The sequence below is a fragment of the Lichenostomus cassidix genome, chromosome 6 (genome assembly GCF_008360975.1).
Source record: "Lichenostomus cassidix isolate B80296 chromosome 6, HeHo_3.0, whole genome shotgun sequence".
Lineage (NCBI taxonomy): Eukaryota > Metazoa > Chordata > Aves > Passeriformes > Meliphagidae > Lichenostomus > Lichenostomus cassidix.
In genome coordinates, this window is record NC_139487.1 from 12,541,595 (window position 1) to 12,566,393 (window position 24,799).

A 24,799-nucleotide genomic window follows, 5' to 3' on the forward strand; every position below is an offset into this window, starting at 1 on the left:
ATTGTGAAGAAAATTCAAAAACCATATGGTCTCCAAGCGCTCGCCTTCTCTCTGCTGTGGAGGGGCACGCTTGTTTCAGCATGGCGAACCGCAGGAGGCTGTATATGCTCCATTGTCGCTTGTCACTTCAGAGAAGAGGGCTCATTTGTCCCCAGTTTTCATGCTTTACGCTAAAAATTACAACCCCATCCATTCTCAAAGAGGAGAAAGATTTATTTAGCCTCGGAGAAACTGGACCAAAAAAAAAAAAATCCAACCCACAAACCAACCCCGTCTTATCTGGGCACTTCTCTGCCGACTCCACCACTGTACACCAGATTTGCCTTTCTCACATAAATTTTGCAAAGAATAGGGAGAAACACACGTTGCTCGACTCCAAAGGCAAGTCACGCTGCCAAGAGAAAACACATTCGCCAGGGCTTTAATTTTAGCTGAAAAAAAAGAAATTTAAAAAAAAAAAAAAAGAAGAGGAGGAAATTAAAAGAATTAAAGGGAGAAAAAGAAATATCTTCCATCCCCGTGTCCCCGTGGCAGCTTTCGCCCAGAAGCAGGAGGCCTGGCCCGCCGGGTGGAGGGCAGCTCCCCCCGCAGCACCACCCGCTCCTTTTGTCCAAATTGCTGAAAATTCCTTGCTCCCGCTCGGACTTATTTTTTATTTCCATTATTTTTTCTGTGCCACTCTCTTTCCCCTCCAATTTCGGACTGGAAATGCCCTGCTGATGGCGGGAGCGGCGGGGCGGTCCCGGGTGGTCCCACTCGCCCCTCCGCGCTCCCGCCGCCGCCGCGCATCCCCCGCGGCCGGGCAGCGCTGCCCGCACCTCCGGCTTATCGATACACCCATTCTTCCTTTGCTAAACTCTGCCTGGCATTAGACTCAGAAAAAAAATGAAAAAAAAATTACATAATCGTGGTCTCGCTCGTGTGCTCTTTTCCCGTAATTTTTTCTCGGAAGGGCTTCTGTTAGAGTAACTTTGAATGCGAACGGGATGGGAGATTCCTGTGGGGGAAAAGTCTGGCGTATCCTCGGGGCGGCGGGGTGTTTTTTCGGTCACAAAGAAGGACGTTAAAAAGTATATTAAAATGGTAAAGATTTTATTGTATCGGAAAAAAGAGCTATCTGTACAATTCTAAGAGACAGTAAATAAAGCGACATTGTCCCTATCGGAACTTAAATAGCAGGCTTTTTAAAATTTGTACAATTAAAACAAAAACAGGTCTTAAATCTGTACATTTTATTAATTTATAGTGTAATATTTAAATGTATTGATCTTGGGATTTGTCCTTTTTTATTTCCATAGCATGCAAAAAATTCTAAAAAGAGTAAAAAATAATTCTAGGATTTTTTATTTTCTTTTTTTTTTTTTGTTACCACCTTCATATCAAAAATACGAAAGGCAGCTTTTTAATAAAAGCACAACAATAGCAGAAAATGGTAAAAATAGCTTTTAATTGGTAAAATGAGGCAGAAATTGCATTGGAGACAAATCTCTATGCTCTAGGAAAAAAAAGAAAGTATATATTTTTCAACTTGCATTATAACCCAGCCCCAAGTTCCCAAGATTGCGAAAGAAAAAAATATTTTTTAAAAGGAAAAAAAAATTAGTTCGTGCACCTCTGAAACATGCAGGGAAAGGAAAGCGGCTAATTTTTTGCTGTTGCCATTTTAAGCCTAACTTAAATCTTCTCTAAAGTGGTTTGTTTCGGAAGTCTTTGAAAACAACTGCGTTCCCAAACATCTGTTGGAAGCCAGGTTTATTCCAAGGTTACGCGTCTCCCTTAGAGACAAAATAACCATCATTGATAGCTATTAAAAAAAATAATAGTCAAAACCTCAAAAAGAAGGGGGAAGGAAAAAAATCCAATATATACGTTTAAATATTTATACAGAAGCCGTCCGTAATTGCACCGTTCCAAAGATGTGGCAGGCGGAGGGATATCGACTCTACCCTAAATTGCTCGGGGTGTGTGTGTCTGTGGTGGGGTTCTATTGCTTATTGCTCCGACCGAGGGGCGCAGCCGCCCCGCCGCGCTGCCGGGGCCGGGATGGGGGCCGAGGGTGCCGGTCTGGAGCTGTCGGGATGGGGGGGGAGAGACACGGGGGGGGTCGCCGGCCGCCCCTCAGTCATCCACGTCGATCTCCACGTCCTCCTCCTCCTCCTCCTCCTCCTCCTCGCTGTCCCGGCGGCTGCGGGGCCGCTCCGTGGGGGGCGAGGCGGGGCGGGGCGGCGGCGGGGCGCCGGGCTCCCGGGCGGCGGCGGGGGGCGGCGGCGGGGACCCGGGCCGTGCCTTGCCCCTTCCCTCGGCGCTGGGCTCCAGCTCGGCCAAGGCCACGATGTCCACGGCGGGGTTGGGGCCCAGCTTTTTGGCCGATTCCACGTCGGCCTTCATCTCCTCCAGGTCTCTCTTGAGCTTGGCGCGGCGGTTTTGGAACCAGGTGATGACCTGGGCGTTGGTGAGCCCCAGCTGCTGGGCGATCTGGTCCCGGTCCGCCGGCGACAGGTATTTTTGGTAGAGGAACCGCTTCTCTAGCTCGTAGATCTGGTGGTTGGTGAAGGCCGTCCGCGACTTCCGACGCTTCTTCGGCGTTTGCCTCTGCCCGAAGATGGTCATCCCGTCCCGGCCTGCCGACGAGCCGCCAGATTGTCCCCGCTTTCCCGAGTCCGCCCCGACCCGAGCCCCCGGACCCCACACCCCTGTCCCGTCGGTGTCTGGAGGGAGCGGGGCAGAGCCCCCTCTCCCGTACCCCGAAAGCTGCGGGTGGAGGATGCGGCAGGGTACCGGCCGCCCGGGGACTCCCCATCCCACCCCATGCGACACCCTGGGAGATGGCGAGGGACTAGGAGAGAAGGAAAACCAGGCCATGGGGAGGAGCGGGGCACCCACCCTCTGGAGGATCTCCCCCACTCTGCGAGGGGCTTACCTTCGGCCGCCTGCAGCACGCTGACTTCCAGCCCCTTGAAGGTCTTGCTGGCCAGCTCTTCCAGGGCGCAGAGGGGCGAGGTCTGGGAGAGCAGCGCCCGGCCGGAGAGGGGCAGCCCGGCCGGGGGGTGCTTCTCGGCGGAGGAGAGGAGGTGGGCCGTTCCGCAGAGGGTGTAACTCCTCCGCACCGAGGGCTTGTTGAGGATGTCCTCGATGCTGAAGGGGGTGAGGGGCTTGTTGGAGTTGGCCGGCGGCGGGAGGTGATCCAAGGGGCTCCGCCGCCGTTCTTCCCCCGAGGAGGGCTTGGGTTCTTCTTTGGAAGTCATGGTGGGGCCGGGCTGCACGGGGCTGCCTTCCCCACCCGCGACGGGGATGCGCTGCCGCGGGGAGAAGCCCCCGGCGGGACCGCGGGGTGACGGCGGCGAAGACAGCGAGCAAAAGTTGAAGCCCACCTCCAACTCCGGCGGAGGAGCCCCGGGTCCTCCCGGGGAGAGCCACGTCGGGCGGCGGGCCGGGCGGGCAGGGCGGCGGGCGGGCGCGGAGCGGAGCTGCCGTCGGTCCCTCGCCGAGAGGTGGTCCTGCCGTACCTCTTGTCCCAGGGTTTTGGGTCGGAGATTTCCCCCCCTCCTCTCTGTCTCCTCTTTCTCTCTCTCTCTCCCTCTCCCTGTCTCTCCTCTCTCTTTCTAGGTGCTATTTTAAGAAACACCCCAAATCACAGCACTTTCCCTGCCCCCCCACCCCAAGCGAATGCCCACCCCAAAATAATTTTTAAAAATAATTAAAAAAAAAAAAAAGAAAAAGAAAAAGCAGACTTCGGCGAGGGGAAGAGCAGCCCTCGCACCGAGACCTCGGACCAGGGGGAAAGAAGCGAGAAGAGATGGGGTAATTGACTATTGCTAACAAGTTATTGTTGATTGGGAGGTAATCAATTATCTTCAATGACACTTTTCGCCCTCTCTCTCTCTCTCTTTCTCTCTCTCTCTCTCTCTGTCCAATGCAGGCTTTTGCAAGTTCGGAGACCCATTAATTAGGAGGCGGTATGGAGGTGGAGCCCAGTTGAATTATAATGCTGAATGCACTTGTCATATTCTGGCCCTGCTATTTGTTTGGACATATATATTTTTAAATTACATTACAAACCAGCCTTTATTGCATCAGGATAATACAGTATAGTGAAAAATAATAATAAGCGAAAACAAAACAAACCGAAAAATATCCGGGTGTATCTTTTTTTTCTTTCCCCCGAGATTTTTTTTGTTTTTTCTTCTATTTCTCCCTCCTGCTAATTTCTGCTACCAGGTTATTCAAAATGTCTCTCTCCGGCTCTACGCAGAGCGGTTCGATTTTTTTTTTTTTTTTTTTAATGAGGGGAAGAAGGGGACAGCCTGGTTCCAGGTAAGGCAGACCTTTCCTTTCCAATAAAATCCGAAGGTTTCCGCCGAATTTGTCGTGCTCCTCTTTCCCTGCGCCCTGTGTCGGAGCGGGCTGCGGGGCCCGGGCGGGAGCAGGGCCCCCCGGTGTCGGGAGCACCCACGGAGGGGTTGCGCGGCGGGGTGCGGGCCGGGAGCGCTCCGGGGATGTCGGCGGCTTCTTGGGCTCCGGTGGCGCCGGGTGGTCCTGGCCGGGGGCAGCGCGGGGCAAAAGAGTCGGGGAGGGCTGGTTTCCAGCCCAAGTCTTTTTGCTGCGAGCCCACGGGCTGCTCTGGAGAGGGGCAGGGGAGGCGAAGGTCGCTGTATTCCCCACTCTGGGGGAACCCGGCCCGGCTCTCCGCGGTGCTGGACCTGCTCCCTAGTATTTCAACGCGGATCACCATCCCGTTTCTGTCTCGCCGTTTCACGGGGACGGAGACAAAGCCCAGAGCCGGGGTGAACAGCTTGGCCCCCATTGCGGGCGTGAGCACCCCACGGTCCCCGGGGACACCCCGGCCGGGACACGACTCTCGGGCCGGGCTGGGGCTGGACGGGACGGGCGGTGGCTGGAGGGGCGGTGGGCCAGGAAGAGAGGCCGGGGCTTGGATGCGGCCTCAACTTTCCCTCCTCACCTTGAGGACCAGGAGGAGGACGGCTGGCAGCTCTCAGGCCGCTAGGTACCAAACAAGCACAAAAGAAGCAAATGGCTCCTCTCCTTAAAGCGCCCTCTTCCCATTTTTTATAGCTCTCTGGGAGTCTCTTTATGCAGTGACCTATTTTTAAAGGCCTATATTGGGTTATTCATCATATCAAATACTGCGAGGAGATGGGGGGGAGTCGGTCGGGGGGGGAGCGAATTACACTGATTCTAAATCGCCCGGCTTCTTTGCTTTGCTAGGTGGATTATTTGCTTCGCTTTGCTTGGGTTTTATGAAGTGATTTAAACATATTTTAACCAATTAGAGACTTTCCTCCTCTCCCTTGTGTCCCCTCGCATTGTTTTCCAGCGTGGCGTTTTATGTCAGTATCCAGGTTTTATTGAGAACTCAGCCGGGGGTGCTGGTGTTATAATTACAGAAATAAGATTTTAAAAAAATAAAAACAGGGAAAAAAAAAAAACAACAAAAAAACCGAAAGAAAAATAGCCTCGTTCCTGGGTGCGAGTTTGGGCGGGCTGGCGGGGGTATGGGATGCTCTGAGGCTCAGCCAGTTACCGGCTGCAGCCTTCCTTGCGGAGCGGAGTGCGGACCCGGGCGCAACTTGCGCCCCCATCTCGAGCGCAGCCCGTTCCGCTCAGGGCACGGGCAAAAGTGCTTCAAACACAGAGACATCCTACAAACCGTTTTCGATCCCCTGTTGCCCCCCAGCCTGCATCTCCCCTGTCCCCCTACCCCTACGAGGGAGGACAGGGATTTAAAAGCACCATGCTCTTTTTTCTTTTGGCTCCCTAATAGGGGCAGAGCCCAGGGGAAGACGGACAGCGGCCTCAGTACAGACTCCGCGACACAGAGGGACCCTTCCTCGTTTGCCTCGGCCGCTGCCTGGCAGGAGATAGCCGGGTTCATGCTTTGCATGAGTAGCTCAGCCCGGTGGCTCCAGGCCTGTCGCCTGCCCTTGTGCCCAGCGTCCCTCCCCAGACAGCACTTCATGGAGAAAAGGGATGGTTTACAGGGAAGGGGGCAGATCCTGGCCCCCGTTCCCCAAGTCCCACTGCTCTCGATAGTTGTCCCGGCAGGCTCCGACCGACCCCTCTCCTCTGTGCTCTCGGCTGCCCGGTGGCGCCTTTGGTGGATTTGGGTTCGTTTTTCCTGCGCTTACTTTGCCTTTGCAACAGCTACATCTCCCTCCTCGCAAACGGCTCCCTCTCTGCGCACCGGGGGCGGGCTGGGCTGCCCCCAGCCCAGCTTAGGGGGAGAGCTCTGCATCCCCCCTCCTCATCCTTCGGAATTTAATTATTTTAATTTTCTTTTTTTTTGGCAGCCCGTTTGGCACCCAGTCCCGAATTAGGGAGCCTCAGTGGCCCCCGGCGTGTCCCATTGCATCTCACTGTCCTCGGAGGGCACCGGGGAGCAAGGGAGCCCCGGGGACAGCCGGGGGCCTGCTCCAGCCACCGCCGCGGAACTTCGCATCCCGCCGGGCTCCTCTGCCCGTCCCGCAGGGAGGCAGCTGCCAGTCGTGTGGCCCAGCTTTGAGGTCGTTTGGGGAAAAACACCCTCATCCGATGCGCTCCAACCCCCCTTTCCCCGCTTCTGTCTGCTATAGCCCCTCTGAGTGGGACCTGGAACTGACCTACTCCTGGTGCAGGCAGGAGAAGTTTGTGTCGGATCCTCGGCCGAGAGACAGGTGGGAAGCAGGGATGGGGGGAACGGCGGCCTTTGGATGTCCCCAGGGATGGATAAGGGGGTCCCCCGAAACCTTTGGGGAAGTGTCCCTCCGGGTCCCTGCCTTCCACCGTGGAAGAAAAGCGGGTAAATCTGCTGCCTTTCCTCCTCGCAGAGCAGAAAACTGCCGCTGAATCCGAAACTAATCGCGAGTGGGGACACCCGCAAAAAAAAATCTCTGGCTGCGAGTAGCATCTTTGGAGGCGTTCCCCCTCGCCGTCCCCAGAACCGTATTTCGGGGTATCGGCGTAGCTGCCCTCCCCGGAACAGTCCCGGGCCTGGCGGGCAGCAGCAGGACACTCCTGGGGCTGCCCGACTCTGGCTGTGTGCGGTCCGCTCCTGTCCAGGAAAATGTCACAGGAATATAATTAAAGCAGGCGGCATATATCATTCAAGTGTTGATCACCAAAGTAACTGCGTACAAATGACACCTCCTTTCCCGGCATAACTGAGCCATGCATGGCTCCCAGCTATGTCTGCCTAGTTTAAGTGGTCTAAACACGTTACCACTCCCTCTTAGCAGCGTGGAGAGGAGCAAAACTCCGTGCCCTCGAGCTGACAGCTAGTCCTGGCGCAGCATCTCTCAAAGGCCGGGAGAGAGACCCGGGAACCTAAGAAATAACTGTTATTTTTGTCTCCAAGCCTAGCCCCCCACCCCCCCGCCCCCCTGTTTGGGGCTGCGAGTGCCGAGGGGCGGAGAGACCCCGGTGGGACCCGCGGTGAAGCACGGAGGAGGGAGAGCCACGGCGGGGTCCGTGGTCCCTGTCCCGGTCGTCTCTTGCAAAACAGCCGGTAATAGACGCTTACAGGTATCCCCTGATCCCGCCGCGGCCGGGCACTGCTCGGCGTTGCTTCCTTTGGAAAACAACCGCCCCGAGCTAGGCTCCCGTCTGCTCCCGGCTGGGATGAACAGGGGGTGCAGGGATACCGGGGAGCGCTGCGGGGTTGGGGAGAAGCTCCCCAGCAGAGCCCGTTTCTGGAGGTCGTTGTACAGCTGTCGGCCGATCCTCCCCTCCCTCGCAACCACCTCCCTGCAGGGGAAAAATCTTGGCTGCACCAAAAATAAATGCCACCCGAGTGTCCGCATCCGGCCTGGGAGCCGGGGTCGGGGGCAGCTAGCCCGACCTGGTCCGGCTGGGGCACGCAGGCCCCACTAAGCCCCGAACTTTCCCGGCAGAGAAAGATGGAAAACTCGTCGTTCCCTCGGAGGGCTTCGGCCGCGGAGACGGGATGTGAACGGCACCGACCAGGGACGAAATCCGCTGGCTCAGAAGCCCGACCAGAAGCGGGATGCTAGGCGCAGCCCCCCTCGGGCGGATGGGCTGTGCGGTGCCCAGCTCCCCGACTTCCCCCGGGGATTTTCGTTTGCAAACCAACTCCTGGGGCGACTCAGCGGCGCCGAGACCGGCGGAGCTGCAAGGTCCATGCACTTTCTGCCCACCCCCGGGGCCGATTTACTTCCCCCCTTCAAAGCCCCCCACAGTGGAGCTGGCACGGCGATGCTCGCACCGCTCTCGCCGCCCCGCTGTGAGGCCGGGAGAGGGGAGGGAGCCACAATTTGGGCCAGTCCCTGGCCCGGTGTAAGCGGGCATGCTCTCGGGCTAGTGGAAAGCAAATAGGGGACCCCGTCTGCTCCACAAGCTGTTTTAGAGAAGAAATTGAAAGGACCTCCCGGGGAGGATCAACACCTCCAGCCACCTCACCGCCCTACGTGAGGCCCCAGGGGGCATTTCCCAGAGCGGGGGAGAAACGCAGAGGTGACCCCATCTCGTATGTCAGGAACCAGCACGTTGCCTGTCCTCTTAGCTCGGCCGGGGACCCTCCCGAGGCACCACTCCTGATGGATTTTAAGGATTCCCTGTGGTTTGTTTGGACTAGAGAACCAGTCTGCTCTGCTGGCTCCCCAGACAAACCCCCGGGTTTCCCCTGGGTACAGAGTCTTCCAGTAGCCGCTCCAGGGGTTCCTGTGAGAGAAGGGCCAATAGGAGCATCTAAACGTATTTAATCTTTTAAATTCCAGTATTTTATTTTGTAGTCCAAGGAATCCAGTAGGACACAACTTCCCTGGGAAGAGCAGTCGGGACGTGCCAGTTCCAGCTCCAGGCAAGGCGGGAACTTGATTTTTATCAATTCATAGTTTTAAACCCCACTAAATACTCCGATAAATGCCATCCGCAGAACTCCTCTGGAGGGCAGGGAGGTGGGACAGGGCCGGTCGTGGGCATTTCGGGCCTCCTGCCCGTGTCGGGGTCTGTGGATGACAGAGATTTAGCAGCTCTCGGGCCCTCCCTGCCCCGTCCCAATTCCGGGAGGGGCAAGGCCGGGCCGCGGGGCAAGTGGGGAAGATCCTTTAAAGGGGGGCAGCGCACCCCCGGTGTGTTCAGTCCGTCACCTGGGTCACTTTCGTTTTGGGACGGGGAGCAGCCACCGCCTTCTCTCCAGTCCCCCTCGCTTCCAGGGAAAAGGCTGGAAGGGGGAAGGGGGGGTCCGTGACCACGGAGCTAACCCTGAGCCCGCGGGGATGGGCGCTGGGGAGGCGGGGGCAGACAGCGCCCGGCCCGTGCAGCTGCGCCCGGAGGCGGCTGGAAATAGCGCGCAGTTCCGCTGTCACCTCTGGGCCCCGCGGGGCTGGTCGGGGGCTGTGGAGACCCGAGATGATGCCCACATCACCCCGGCCCCGGGGGTCGCTCGCTTCCCCCGGGAGAGAAGCCCGGACGGCCTGACCGCAAGACACTCCCTGCACTGCAACTGAGCTCCGGACTCGGGGCTCGGCAAAACTTTGGTTGGCTGGCGGCGGGGGGACAACACACACGACACAGCCACCCAGGACTGTGACAGCCGAGCCGCGCTGGCTCCTCCGAGACCTGTAATATCTCTGCCGCTCCCGGCACGCGTGAATAATTCACCAGGCTGCCAAATGCAAGTAACGTTTGTGGCAGCTATGAAGGAGCCGGGGAGGCGAGGGCTCATTTTTGGGGGGCAGGAGGAGGTGTGGGGAATCAATTGAAACTTAATAAAGGGAATGGGGGGGGAGAATGGCGGAAATAAGGCAGGCAACTTCTTCTAATAACAACTGGGTGTTAATAATTCAGGAGCAGTCATTGGATTATAGCGCAATATCCGAAGTACACGTTGCCGGCACTGTGCGGGTGGATAATGTAATCGGAGCTCATTTTGCCTTCCAATAAATTACAGCAGCAAAAGTTTCCTGTTAAAGCAGTTATTTGTATTTCTTTTTTGAAGGTGATTCCCCTTCCAACAACTGCAGTAAGAAAATTAATTAAAAACTAATATTTCCATCCACTGCAAGAGCAGCACCAAGATTCAAAACCAGAGTTTGACTGTGATCTCTTCCAACTTTCAGTGCTGTGATGTTGCTCCTCCTTCTCATTCTTTTCTTTTAGTGCCCATGTTTTTTCGTCCCTCCTTTATTTTCATCCTACCCATCTGGCCTCGCTGGAACCCTCCAAGCTCAGACAAGTGCTGCTGGAAGGGAAACTCTCCCTAAAATACATCTCTTCATGTTACACTTGCCATGTTTGTTCCTCTTGTCCTTCTCAGGTCCTGTTAGGAAGGGGTAGCAGCTAGAGGTAGGGCCAAAGAGCAGTTCACTTGTCTTTCAACTCACACATGAGGTGAGTTTGCAAGGCCTCAGATGCCTCTTTTTCTTTTCCTTCCAAACTGTGGCACCGTTTAGCTGCAGACACATCCCCCCAGACCCAGCCAGGCTATTGCAGCTTTGCTCTTCTCTACTCCCCTGTTCCTCTCACCAAAGGCCAGGCTATACCCTTGCCCTCTTGTGGCCTCCATCTCCAGTCAGGGTTCACAAGATGGTTCTCAAACCTCTCCCAGCCTCTGCTGCTGGGCACAGGGATCCACTGCACTGCTCTCTAGAGCCAAGCTGCTCTCTGCATCCTCAGACCTGCCTCATAAAGGAACCTTTACCCAACAGCTTGTCCATGACCAGCAGACATCTCTGATGAGATGCTTTACACATATGTTTGTTTTATCCTGCTTTCTGTTTCAGGAACCTTAGACACATTCCTCAGATGGTCATGTTTCAGGCAGGGCTCTTGCTATGGGTACTTTTAGCATCCTATAATGGTGAATGGCATTTCCCATCCTGCATAATAGCTGCTGTCAGCTTACAGCAGCTTCTGTACCGATTGCTGTCAGACCAGGCAGTCTCCCTGTCTCCAGTCCTGCATGGAGGTACAATGGGAAGAGAGAGAAAAGAGCTTCCTAGAGGAGGCTGGAGTAAAAAAAAAAAATCTCTCAGGTTAGGTATTTTCCTGATTCTCACTCTTCAGATTGAGACTCTGAACTCTGAGGTTTAGTATCACTACAGAAGTCTCTCTTGTGACTCCACCTTGGAGCATCCTGGGGTCCTGTCCACATCCCTTGTCTATTTTGTTCAGTTTGTGACATCTCTCAGCACCAAATTCCCATGTCCTCCTGCCTGGCACCCAGGACTCATTTTCAGCTGATGTACAATAGCTGGCCACTTTTGGAACTTTACAGCCTGGGCATTTTTTTTCTGGGCACTGAGTAAAGCCTGTGCAGTGAACAGCCTCAAGATTTCTTCCATTTTTCTGCTTGAAATCTCCTTGGGGTCTGCTTAGCTCTGTTGTTTTTTACAGGAATGAGAGCGGGTCTTCACTAATGCCAAACATGCAGCAACACGTGGGTCTGTGTGCTGCTTGCTCATGGGAAAACCAGTCAGGTTCTCTGCATTTGCCTGCATTGAAGGTACAACTTAACCAGTGCTCCTCAGTAAGAGCTAAGGGGGTGAGCAAAGGAGGTATTAAGGCCACAGACAACAGAAATAACCTGGTCTGGGATATGTGAAAGGCTGGCTGGCTGTTGTGGGCATCCCTGACCCTCGGGAGAGACTGGAAGTGGCTGGACTGGAGGAGTCACTGGCCGGGAAGCTGCCACTATTGGGAGGGCACCGAGGGCAGAGTGGGGTCCTGCACCCCTCAGCCAGGGAGTGGGAAAGGGGCTTTCCCAGGGCTCACTGCCTCTGTGGAGATGGAAGAGTAGCCCTAGAGGGGCTAGTTCAGTCTGTCCCAGAGCACAGGTTAACTTCCCAGGAACAGTCCCTCTCCCTAAATTGAAATCTTGGGATTTTCTGCTTGGAAACCTGTGTACCTGCTCCTGTTGCTTTTTGCAGTCTCAGTGGAGCAATGGGTGTTGACAGTCTCCTGTGCCCTGTGAACCTGTTGCCAAACTCCAGATGGACCTTTATTTACAGCTAAAGGAGTGTTTGTGAGTCTTGGAGTACATGGACTCCAAGGACAGGAGAGAAAAATGATTTTAATTTCCCAATGCTAAATAAACATTTGTTGATTGGTAATGCAATGTAAAAGTTATAGAAGGTAAGATTTTTTTATTGAGATGTGTACAGATCCCTAAATGGTGACATCATTCTGTACAAGGAGTGTAGGCAGTGGGTAAGGAGGTGTGAAGTCCAGCAGTGCATCCCCTGTGCCCCACATGGCTATAGGGCAGTTGCAATGCTGTGGGTGCACCAGGGCCTCTCTTCTCTTTGGTCTTTGTCCTTTTGCCCTGTACATGTGTGCAGCCTGCAAACTCACCAGCCCAGCCTAGCAGAGCTGAGCATGCTGTGCTGCAAGAACATGACCTTTTGCTCTGAAGATGGCAACAGCCTAGTGCTGGCAGCAGAACAACATACCCAGTACAAATAGAATCATTCTGATAATAAATCACCATCCATAATAAGAAGACATCGTTAATAATAAGTCATCCAGGGGCCTCTTGAGACCAGAGTACAACTTACTGTAAAAATAGATAGGAAACATGGTGTGATCATTACTAGCAAGATTACAAATAAAAGAGAAAATGACTTTTATAGGCATTTAGCTCTTCTTTCCTTCCCCCAGCTTTCAGCCAGTTCTGTTATCAGTCAGGATGGCTATGATTTAAGTTTGGTCACAAACACAGACTGGATTTTTGCAGATGCAGAGGCCTGGGTTTACTGCACGTGTGAGCTGGCCAGATCACTACCTGCAAAGGAACTGTTTGGCAAAAATCCCTCCTTTTTTCCCTTCTGCTCACAGTGTGATCCCTTAGTTATCTGATTTCTCCAAAGGTGATGGATACAGACTCCCTGGTTATGATATACAGAAGCCAGCTGAGGCCTTGCCCATGGATGTCAGTTCTTTCTGTATCCCCTCAGTTGGCAGGATTTGTTTCCCAGCTCCCCTGGCTTTGTTTTGGCTCAGCTGATGGGGTAACTTCAGAAACCAGAGGATACTGAGGGGCAAACACGTGGCAAAATTTGAGTTTTGAAATGAATGAATGTTTGCTTTGAGAACTCACCACATCCAGGAATATTTTCATACATAAACTGTCTGGCATCAAAAGACTTGTGAAAATTGGTCCATGCACAGAAGTGAAGGGAATCTCACGCATTTGTTTGAGGACAAATTTGCCAGTTGTGCCTTGTCCTGTTCTGTCAGCTCTGACCTGCTTGGGATATCAGTGCTGCTTCCTTGCAGCAGAGGGGAAAGAGGCTAGGGCTGTTCAAATCTTTCTTGGTTTCTCCCCTTGTTTGCGTTTGCCAGGCAAACAATAGCAGATGTTATATAGTCAGTTCAGTTCGCTACTAGTCCCATTATGCTCTATTTATGTTTCACTTTATTGGCTTTTTTTTTTATTTTCCTATTATTGTTTCACTCTGGGGGAGGCAGAGGATATAATATATTCATCTTTATTATACAAAATCTGTGTGAAGCATTTAATAAAATGCTGTTTCCACACAGCTAGGAATATTACTGTTAGCTGTTCTTAAGTTAATGCTCCTATTAAAAAATGTTTGATGGCTGCAGTGACTGGAACTTGTGTGGACAAAAAGCACACACACCACTAAATAAGACACTCATAGCAATTCAGAGATTTCCTGATGCCTCGTGGAAAACTTCTGTTTAGCCAAATTTCTGCTTATTTAGCATATTTCCAGCATTCTTCTTCCCTAGTTTTATTATTAGTTGTATTTGAATAGAAAGTAAGTTTTACCTTTTCTCCTCAAAACTTTCCCCTGATATTGGAGGGGTCAAATCTGGCCCTCATCCCCAGGCCTCTTTCCCAAGCAGGAGTTTTGGCAGAGGTAGGGCAAAGGCAATTTGGGAAGGACACTGATAGGAGCACAGTCATGGTCACTGTCTGAACCTGGACCAGCTTCTGTCAAGCCCAAGGTGCTCTCCTGCCCCAAAGCTGCCAATTCAGACCCTAAAATGCCTGCATGAGGTAAGCCAGGCTTGTTCTGCTTTACAGGCTGGTGGTCAGGGACAGAGGGTCTATGCTTGCTCATGGACATGGAGCAGGGCAGTTTTTGAGACCTCCATGTCACTGCACTTGGCTGTGCCAGGAATGGGAATGGCTCTCCATGGACCTGGAGCACAGAGATGGTGTTGCTTCTGGGGATACTCAGGGAGTCATGCAAAATAGTGGTGAAAAGCTGACATTACTGCATCAGGTGAGAAGAGGTGAGCAATGGAAAAGAACCTGTTCCTGAGAAGCAGAAATCTATTTTCAGTAAGACCTTTCAGAAAGGTCTTTCCCTAATTGGTAGCTTTCCAGGAAAGACTCAGAGATCCACATCCAAGACAGCACTGACTCAGAGAGTATGGTTTTAGACCCAGATCTCAGTCAAACACACAGCTTAACACCATGCTTATCCCCAGCACAGGCAGGGGTCTGGCATGCAGATCTGGGTCTGTGAACCCTCTCAGAATGAAATGCTTTATCCCTTGGAAGAGCAACAAGGCAGTCCAGTGACATGAGTGCTATGTGTTTGCAGGAGTGGTGGTGGCAGTGATCCATACAGTCACTGGATGAGAGAGGCTGAGGAAGGCCATACAGAATTTAATGAAGTGCTGCCCAGCCCCATATACTTACTCCACTGCTGGCTGATGATGGCCATCCTGAGGCAGCAAAAGACCCAATTGTATTATATGTAATTATGTATATCATTGTCATACAAACAATAGTAAGTATATGTCATGCTTCCCAGGGATACTTTCCCAGCCCTCAGATGATTGTGGTTCAGAGAGTCCTGAGCCAGAAGTGATACCTTTGTGTTCTATAGCCCCAGACAGATTGTTCTTCCATGGATGCATCTAACCACTTGTTCTACCCATACAATCTTTTGGCATCCACAATATCTCAGGGCAATGAGTTTCACGGCTGATCTACCAGCTATGCAGATAAGATCTTCCTTTCATTTGTTATGAATCTGCCTCCTGATAACTCCACATCCGCTTGCACTTGTTCAGGAAGAGGTGGCACACACTTAATCCTTGCTCACCCACTCCTCAGCCTGTGTGACAGCACAGAAGTTCCTTGGTAGAGCCTGTCAGCCTGCATGGAGCTGGCATGGGAGAGGTGAATCTCCTGTCATTCAGGACTGAGTACTCAGTGGAGAAGACCAAGGAAAGTCAAGATGCATCTCAGAGGGAGGATGACATTCGTGGTGTGATGGGCAGCAGGAAAGCCTGTGGTTGAGCAAACATCTAAGGAAGGTGTTGGACCACCAGGATGAGTTGGAGGAAGTTGCTTGGCTGATACATGGGGTGGCTGATGTGTGATGGAAGGCAGCTGTCAATGTGAAGGGTTGGCTACTGGGGCTGCAGTGGTGGAACAGAAACAGTAAGGCAGGGAGCTCATCCCAGTCAGCCAAAATCTCCAGAACTTCCTGAGGAGTCAGGAAAAAGTAGACCAGGAGTTTGGGGCTCACACATCCCCAGTTGGAATGAACCTAACCTGGGCATCAGTGCGTTGAACAGAGAGCATCCACTGGCAGCACCCAAGACGGCACTGTTTGGGCAAAACACTGTCTCTCAGCCTGACCCCATCATGTCTGAGTTTGTTACTTTTCCCACCCAGGTTTTGGCCCCTTTGTAATGTGGACCCCACATTACCAGGGTTGGGAGGGCTTTGCAGATATAAAAAGAAACATCCAAGGGACTTTTTGGCCTTGTTCTCATGCTTTGGGAGGCTATAGCAGAAGTGTAAGGACAAGTGTACTCAGCCTCCACAAAGTTTTTCTCTAGCCATGGCACTGTTGGACAGGGAGGGGAGCTGGGGGAGGATGTGCCTGCTGTCAGAGCAGTCATTTCATGACATTGCACTCTCCAGACAAGAGCACCTGCGAGACAGAAAGAGTTTGGTAAGCTTGAGAAAGTGGAAATGTTTCACAAAAGCACCATAAACATCTGCTGAGAGGTACCTGGGAACGTGACTGTGAGAGAGAATGAGGAGGTGCAAGGGGGAGGGAAAACAGGTCTTTAAAACAGGTTAAATCCACCAGCCCTGTGGGGGTGATGTGAAAGGCTCAGTGGCACTGTGGGGGACAAAAACCCTGCCAGGCTGAGGAGGAAGCCCCTGGGGAGACTTTCTGAGGGTTTTGCAACGTGATAGGAGTGAGGAAAGAGCCAGATTTGCTTGAAATACTTCATTTTAATTGCAGAAGGCTGCCTGCCGTTTCCCCATTGCCTTGCTGGGATGTGTTTCTGTCTCAATCATGTGCATGCAACTTTTGGACTGGCGAATGGTGCCACTGATGGGCAAGGACCAAAATGTCCTTACTGCAGGTATCTCCCTCTGTTTAGACAGTCCTCTAGGACTTAAACCCTGCCCATTGTCCTGCTGGGCAGACTCTTGTGTCACCCAGTCTCACTGCTTCACTGGAGTTTTGCAAGTTTTTAACATTTCACTCAAAACCTTGGGGACAGTTCAACTTGCACGTGTGGGTTTTATCATCTGAGATTTGTGGTGACAGAGATACCCTTGAAGGTGAACAAATGTTAAGAACAAACCACCCAGGGCAAGGGACAAGGATAAGCCACCCTTTTTTTCATTGGTTGAAGCATTCTCTCATGATTTTGAACCAGCTTCCCAGTTTTTTTGGCTGCTTGGTGTTGACAGCACAGAAACAGAGCACGAGTTTCCTGCCAGAATCCAGAGTTCTAGTGATTTTCCCAAATCCTTCAGTCTCTAGAAGCCATTAAACAAAATCACTTTCTTTCCTGCGACTTCCCATTACAGTTCCTGATCTGATGATCTGCAGTGCTGTAACAGAGAACTCCCAAGGCTGCATCCCAAGGGGCACCTTCCAAACCTCATCTGTCTGCTGAGCACCTTGCAAATGAACTGTGGGTTCAGCTGTATTTCAAGTGCTCCTTGTTGATGAAGAGTGAAGAACGAAGGGAGCAAATCTCGGTGCCCTGGAGGTAGAAATGTGGTGCAGATGTTTTATCCTGCAATGCAGGTCTGAAAGAGATAGAAGAACCCATGTGCTTATCCAGCCCTTCATCCTATAATGGTAATCAGTTGTATTGGGATTTGTGGGAAATACAGCACTTTTCCCAGCAAATTATCTGCCATTGCTTAAGGTGATGAGGACCCTGAGACACAGAGAGATGATGATACTGGTTTTCCTTTTGTGCTCTTTTCCCAGCTCTTGGTTATCTTCAAGGCTGTTATGCTAAAAGCTTCTTCTCACCATAATCTCCCAGCACAGGATAATCTTTCTCCATCACCTACTTCCTTATACCCCAGACCTTAAGCTGCACCCCTGAAACAGTCCAACTAAGACAGCTCTACACTGCTGCATTCCTCTCCATCAGTTCAGAACCTGCCCAGAAATGAATGACAAATATCCCTTGTAGGGTCTGGGGTAGGAGCTGCCTCAGCCCCATCCATGCTGGTCTCCCAGTGTGGGTTGCACTGGGGGAGGCCATCTCCCCATTGCAGGGCTCATCCTTCCCCTGGAGCCAAGCTGTGTTGCCTTGGGCTCCCCCATGGAGTAGAGCCAGGTGGAATTTGGAGACTTACATGTCCTACTCCTACTAGTAATTGTGTTCAGAGGAGGGATGTTGCCCTGGCTGTGGGGCCATGAAGAGTAGGAGTTGTGGCAGTGGGGGACAGTCCCCATCCCATGCAGAAACAACTCTGGGGTGTGGAGACAGATGAGGGCATTGGGAGCAGTGTCATAAGCAGGTAAAATATTGCAGGCAACCCCTTACCATGGCATCACTGCATGGGAGCAGATCCCTCCCCATCCCACAAAACTTCTCCCCCCTTCCCAGGAAGGCTCTTTCCTTTTCCCTCCCTGTTGGAGGGTTGGGCCGATGTGCATTTGCTGAGCCGCGGCTGCTTGCTGTCTCCCCCGCCATTTGCTCTGGGAACAGCCCACGGCAGCAGCACCGTGCTCTGCTGTCTGTCTCAACGTCTCTTTAATCCTGTTTCCCTGGTTTCGCATGGCAGCGGCCCATGTTTGCCTGTGCAAAGCCTTCCTCTGGATTGCTGGCAGCCGTGCTTCCAAACCCAGCTTGCCGTTTTCCCCAGAGTGGCGGGATTGATTGGCTCCAGCCAGAATGGGCATGGCTCTCCGCTGCTTGGACCGAAATGCAACCATCTGTTACACCTCTAGTTAAAAGTACATAAAGTTGAGCATTTGCGTGTAGACAATTCCACCCCTGATACGCTTTCCACCACACATCCCTCTCACACTTTGGCAGGATCTTGCACCGCAATGGGCCCAGTACAGGCAAAACCAGCACTTCAGCTCTGCTGGAGCCAAGCAGCGTGGAGATGGTGGGAGTGTAAATCAGCCCTTCCTTCTTCTGCTGTAGCAGGCCACAGTCAGTTTTGCAGTGTGTTTGTCCGTGGTTTGCCCCTGGTTTGCCCCTGGCTGGTCCTGCTACCTGCTCTGCACTGGGAAGCCTTGCCCAGGCTGGCAGCCAGGCTGCCTTGTGCCTGCTGCACCACCAGTGCAGGTGGAAATGGCAATGCATCGCTGAGCCTCAGTCGGGTGTTCCCGTCGAGGAAAGGCGCTGGGGATAAAATGGCAGAGGAGATGTGAGAAGACGACCAGCATACGAGATAGCCCAGAGGGTGGGAGCTGAGCATGGCAGATGCATTTTCTGCATAGCCCTGCACCTGCAAAAGCCTGGACAGCCCACCTGTCTGCTCCCTGCCCCGTGCTGCCAGCCTGGCCTCGTGCTGCTCATTCTCTTTCTACATGTTTGCCAGAAGGGGAAGGCAGGGAGTGGGGTGGGAACATTGCTGAGCCACTGCCTCCTCCCTGAAAATTCTGGGCACAGCAAGACACTGCTATGGCTGCAAGCTGATTTCCACGCGTGAAAGAATTCTGGCTTTTCTGGTGTTGCTTCCCAGTTCCCTCCTTTCCACAGCTTTGAGACTTCCTTCCATGAAAGCTACAGAGAGGTACTGCTGGCGTAGAGAGCTGCTTGCCATGCTGCACCCCAGCAGCAGCTGCTTTACATTTGCCCATCCTGCCTCCACCTCCTTGTGGTGGCTTTCCATGTCCACCAGCAAGTCTATGCTCAGAGGTCTACAACAGCATCTAGTAGACTCCTACTGAGGCCAGGAATGGGCACAGTATCCAACCTGTGTTTTTTGGATGTTGGTGGGCAGGGAGAGCTGTAACACTTGCAGTGTGGAGGAAAGCCTGAGCGTGCAGCACAGTAACAGCCACAGTTATTGCCGCTGCTGAGGTACCAGATATCCCAGCCCAAATCATCTCCTATTCTTGCTTCTCATCAAGAAGCTGCAGCTACATGAATAATGCAGAGAAGCAGAGGAGAAATAGAGGCACTGGGGTGGGAAAGGACCCTGCCAAGGCCAGCGAGCAGATCAGATTCAAGGAAAGGAATTAGTTTGCTCCAGCCCATTTATACCACTGCATCACTGTGGTATCACTGCTTGACAGTTTTTTTTCACCAAAATTCATGGCTGAATTGTTTGAAAGGGGCAGCTCCTTTTGGAAAGACTAGAGAAAGCAAATTTCCCAGCCTGCTGAGGCTCACAAGTGGTGAGTAGTCAGTGACAAGGACCCTCAAAGTGCAGCAGCATGCCGTACCACTGTCAGTAACTCTCTCTGGAAATGCTGGTCTCTCTTGATGGTTTCACCAGAACCATAGCTCAGATGAAGTGAGAAGAATGTCACCTTTGCAATGCTTATGAGGGATATCCCAAGGAGCCAATGGATATTGAGTAGCCAATACTTCTATCAGGTCCCTCCTGGATTACAGGGATTACAGGTTCCTCCTGAATTACACCAGAGTGACTGGTGGTGATGCATCAGCCTTCTCTGACTTTGCTCATCTTTGTGGAGCAGTGAAAGTGGTGGGAGAAGGGAAAGGCTAAATGCACATCACCAGAGCCACGGTGGCTCTGAAAGCTGAGAGGAGAGCTGGGGGCTGGGGGAGAAGGAGAGACATCTGAGCTCAACACAGGGACAGCAGATGGATTGGAAGGAGCATAACCTCGTGGCAATGCATGCTCTGGTCCCTGCAGCTGGCATTAAGGGTCAATTATTTTCAGTGTAACAACTCATTTCTAACTGGAAAGAGAGTGACCTGATGACACTGATAGAGCCTGCTGACGTCCATCTCCCTGCTGTGGGAGAAGACAGCAGAACAAGTCTTGAGCTCTGCTTGATATGTGAACACAGACCACTGTGCCTGATTCCCTTCCAGACCTTCTTATGTGCTGAATCTGGCTCTTCCAGACCTGCAAAGGAAGTGCTCTTGCACACTGAGTTTTGAGGGGGCAGCAGGGTGGTGGTGTTGGTGAGTCCATGTTTGACATTTATCCCCTTTAAGAGCTCTAGGAAGTGACATCTCTCTCTTTCAACCCATCCATATCAGCTGGGCTTGGATCCTCTGTCCTGATCCAGGTGAGAGCTAGTTTGGCTGGAGAGGGCTGGGGCAGAACCCTGCCATGGTGGGGGGCTGGATACCAGCCTGGCCTCCAGTCTCTCTCACCTGTAAGAACATGCATGCCTGGACTCTGCTTCTTTTGGAAAATAAACTCCTTAAGGCCAGAGGGCTTCCCCACAGCAAGGTGCAGCCCAGCAAGGCAGCAGGTGTGCATCAGCCCTGCTTAGAGGATTCAAGGCAAACTTTGGGTGCTGTCCATGCTGTGGGGTATGAGCCACCCATCTGCAGAAGGCCACTGCTGTGCACGATGCTCCAGCATGAGCCACCCTTTCATACCAGCACTGCTTAATTTAAACCCTGGAGGGACAGAGTCTTGGTTTTACAGATGCAGACAGCATCAAAGTAACTGTTTCAGGGAAAGCATCTCCTTCCTGCAAGCTTAGCCACCTTCCTCGTGGGAAAGACCATCCCCTGAGTGTTGTGCCGGAGGACAGCCCTGGCACCCTGGCTTTGCCTGTACCACAGTCTGGGGCATAAGTCATCAGGGCAGAGTCAGCGCCAGGGGCAGTCATTGCCTTGCTGTGTTTCCCTATGCTGTTCCCAGCAGTGGCTGAGCTCAGGAGCTCTGCGCTCCTTGGGAAGGGGTCCAGCCCACTGAGATGAGTCAAATCCCCCCAGCTTGTGCCATCCACGTCTGGGAGTTAAGTGATATCCTGCACTGTGCCAGGTCCTTGACCCGGGAGGAATTGTTTGTGCTGTCAGAGTGCTCTGGGCTGCACAGGCCACCCGACTCTGGGGCAACCTGCTGTGAGGGGAATCCACAGCACAGCTTGGGGAAGCTTGGCGTGTCTCCTCTGATCATCCCTCTGATCATCCCTCTCTGGTGTGGCCACATGACACTGGTGAGGTTCACATGATTCACCTTCAGCGTAGTGTGAGGAGGTGGGCATGTCTTGGGGAGGATGCTGGAGTAGAGCAGCCCCTGAGCTGTCTCCTGCCAAGTACAATGTGGTCCCAGCTTGATCCCACAGACTGAGACCCATGGTCACCAGCACATCCTACCTTGCCAAAGCAGGTACTCGCAGCAGTGGATTGGATGACACCTGAAATCACAGTAGGGCTGTTCTGGAGCCTACTCTGCCCAGGATGGTAGGAAGAGTATCCATGGAGGGGGAAAGGGGACAATAACAAACAGAGAAAAAGACTCCAAAAAGGCACAAGGTGAAAATAACCAGGGTAGATAGCAAAGGAAAGGGAGTCAGTCAGACCTTCAGAAGCTGGGTGTAAAAGGATCTCAAAGGGAGTGGAGGCAAGTCCTGTCAGTCCAAAGCCCAGACAAAGGAGATGATGACAAGCAGCTATTTTAGCTGATGGCCTGAAGCCATCGTGCCTGGGGTGGTGCACTCAAGTCTCTCAAACTAAGCAAAATTCAGCCTGGGATTGGGAGTTGGGTCAGAAAACCAAGTTGGTAGGATGAAGGGCTGGTCCCTGAGCAGCATCATGAATGAGCCAGGTGCAATGAGACATGGGGATATGGGGCACTGCCCCCTCCAAGGCCATCAGGTTTCCAACATGGTGTTTGGTGCAGTTTTGTTGCTGGGGACTTTTCTGTCTGTTTTTGCAATGATGTGAATGTGAGCTTCAGTGTCGTGTCCAAGTGCAGGAATCCCAGCAGGCACCTGCAGAGGATGCTCCAGGAGCTGGGGTCACTCCACTCACCCACCTACAAAAGAGGCTTATATGGGACTGCTGCTTTCTGAAGGGTACATCTCTCCTATGATGTACAGAAAACGAATCAGGTCCATGGTTTTGCTGAGATGCAGAATGTACACCTGCTCATGAGGTGCCTTTGGGACCCCGTATGGAGAAAAGATGCTTTTCATCATATTTAAATTTCCTATCTTTTTATATTTTTGGTGGCATTGCAAGGGTTGTGTGGGAGTGAGGCACGCTGGGGGAGCTGCTGGAGTGCCCTGCTCTGTGGCACAGCAGGGAGCTGTTGGGAAAAACAACCAGCAAATACCCGAGCATCTCTTCTAAAGCCTCTCACTGCTGTCTTCAAGGGACCACGGGAAGATGGTGCTCCTGTGAAAAGCATGCAGGACTCAATCCACAAAACACCTGCTTTACTTAAAGCACAAGCACAAACTCCTTGAAAGCCAGAGAGATTTAAACGCATTTGGAGCGAAGCCTGACTGCCAGCATGCTTGTTGAATCAGAATGGAGTCTGTTATATAAGCATAAAAACTGGTTTGCGAATATGGCTGCTTTAAATTCATTGCTCGAATGCACATATAGGCACCTTTCTGGATGCTCTGGTAGCCAGAGCAGAAGTCATGGGTCATGGGAAGCTGCCATTTATAGAAGCCAGACCCTAAGCTGTGCCAGGCAGGCATGGAGCAAACCCAAGAATGTCACACATTATTTGAATTGAGACATCATTGACAGGGAGCAAAAAAAACCCCAACAACCCAAAGCTCCTAAATCCACCAAGCCTTAAAATGGCAGGAGGTAACAGCCAAGGGAATTACACCCAGGATGAACTTGGCCCTGCTGCTCCTCCAGCAGCGATTGCTGAGATGATGTTCAGTCTGGCATTTTTATCTCCTTGGGCATTTTTATCCTATTTCATTCATTCTATTTATTCCTGATCCTGTTAACTTTATCTTATTGATTCAAATGCATTTTCATACTCCCTTATGGTCCCCTTTTGCATCACTTTCAGCTTTTAGGCAAACAGGATGTTCTTTTTCTATCCTGGAAAAAAAGTTACCTTGGGAGCACACTTCTCCCAAACTCCCTTCCTTGGCCTGGAAGACTGGGGTTTATTTATTTATCTTAGTTAGACAAATAGCTTCATTTTCACGCAAAATAGGATGTGCTTGTGAATACATACAGAAAAGGTCAAAGGGTTTTAACCATGCAAAGGGCAAAATCCGAGCCTGTTGAAGTGATGTTGGTGCAGTTCAGAATGTCTCTGTGAATGGAACCATCCCTAAAGGCTCCAAATATATTGGGAGATGGAGATTTACATACCTGCCAGCCAGCAGATATATTCGAGCCTTCCACTGCAGAGGTCCCAGCGTTACTGCTGCCTTCTGCTTTGTGTTGGCTGCTGGTACAGATTTGGAAGTTGTATCTCTTGGAGATGCTTGATTTTACTGCTGCCTGTTTAGAAGGACACTTTTGGTATTTAGATGGACACTTTTGGTATTTAGATGTATCTGCAGCTGAATGCTGAACATCTTTGAGGCCCAGAGAGAAGCTCTGGTGTGGATTTGGGGATATGAGCACATGTGTTTTGGTGATGATCAAAGACAAAGGGTGACAGAGGGGCCTGGGCATCTGAAATAGAGATTTTATGCATGTAGATTCCTCAATAGCAGTTTTTGCCCTGGCCCAGCCAAAGGTCTATCTCCAGTCGAACCATAGACAGTTGGTACTATGGGACTGGGAGAATGGAGAAAACAGGGAATTTGCCATTTGCAAGAGTCATTATTTTCAACAGTACTTTCTCCAGATCAGCCACCTTGACTCTGAGCAAACTGGGAACCTTTAACAAGCATAACCCAGTTGACACCCTGGGAGCAATGGGTGTCTTAACGGCGTGGATTCATCAGCTTTCATCACCCCCAAATTTTCCTTTTGAATAAAATGTTTGGGAGCCCAGACTCCCACTGCTTCTGGATGGTGCCTCTTGTTACACTCCTTTGAGATAAAGACCTGTTTTCTGGCACATACATTTTGTCTGGAAAGAGGAATAAAAGACCTCACCGTAAATAAATACAAACCTCCAAATGGCATGCACAGTGCCTTGTTCAAAGAGCTCGGCCTGTTTGAAATCAGCAGCCCCATAAAATCCGAATGGGTTCAGAAACACTTGGAGTCACGGGATTTGTCCACATGAAGGGCCTGGCTCAGCGGCTGCCCCTCACTGGGGTATCAGGGCTCGTTCCTTGAGCCACTGAGGCTCCACTGTTCCCCACCTCACAGCCCGGGGCTGCATCTCGGGACACGTAAATCAGAGCCTTTGCCCTTCGCCGTGGCTCTCGGCAGCGAGGTCGGGGGTCACGAGCTCACCTCTCAAAATAATCCTGCACGACCAGGAAGTGTTTCTCATTTGATGAATTAGGTGTATAAAATCCGTGAAGGGCTCACGAACGGACAGACCTTTTCCTTTCTTCATGGGGATAATATTTCATGATTTGGGGAGGAAAGAGTGCAGTGGGAGGGGGGGAAATAATTAGTAATTTGTGATTAACTCTTTTCATGGATATTTTGTTTCTTTGTTCTCTAATGCTGCCTGGAGCCATTTAAAAAATGACTTAATGACAATAACCAAACAAATCACTCTTTGTAACTAATGGCTATGTCAGAACTT

General features: G+C 51.9%; 1 protein-coding gene and 1 long non-coding RNA gene across 2 annotated transcripts; one reads left to right on the top strand and one right to left on the bottom strand.

Annotated features, from left to right (window-relative positions):
• Positions 1 to 1,071: 1,071 nt before the first annotated feature.
• Positions 1,072 to 3,245, bottom strand: LBX1 (ladybird homeobox 1). The gene is made up of 2 exons (XM_085064989.1): positions 2,921 to 3,245; positions 1,072 to 2,621 (listed from the first exon to the last, which is right to left on the bottom strand). The coding sequence occupies exons 1-2, from the start codon at positions 3,243 to 3,245 to the stop codon at positions 2,119 to 2,121; spliced, it is 828 nt and encodes a 275-aa protein (XP_084921115.1). The 3' UTR covers positions 1,072 to 2,118.
• Positions 3,246 to 3,713: 468 nt separating this feature from the next.
• On the top strand, positions 3,714 to 7,157 carry LOC146435227 (uncharacterized). The gene is made up of 3 exons (XR_014853180.1): positions 3,714 to 3,801; positions 3,920 to 4,314; positions 6,309 to 7,157. It is a non-coding gene; the product is annotated as an uncharacterized LOC146435227 (long non-coding RNA).
• The last annotated feature ends 17,642 nt before the right edge of the window (positions 7,158 to 24,799 follow it).

Excerpts from the sequence above, each read along its gene's own strand:
- LBX1 (XM_085064989.1), bottom strand. The coding sequence starts at position 3,245 with ATGACTTCCAAAGAAGAACCCAAGCCCTCCTCGGGGGAAGAACGGCGG. Across the intron at positions 2,622-2,920 it reads CGTGCTGCAGGCGGCCGAAG|GCCGGGACGGGATGACCATC; the intron begins GTAAGCCCCTCG and ends GCTCGTCGGCAG.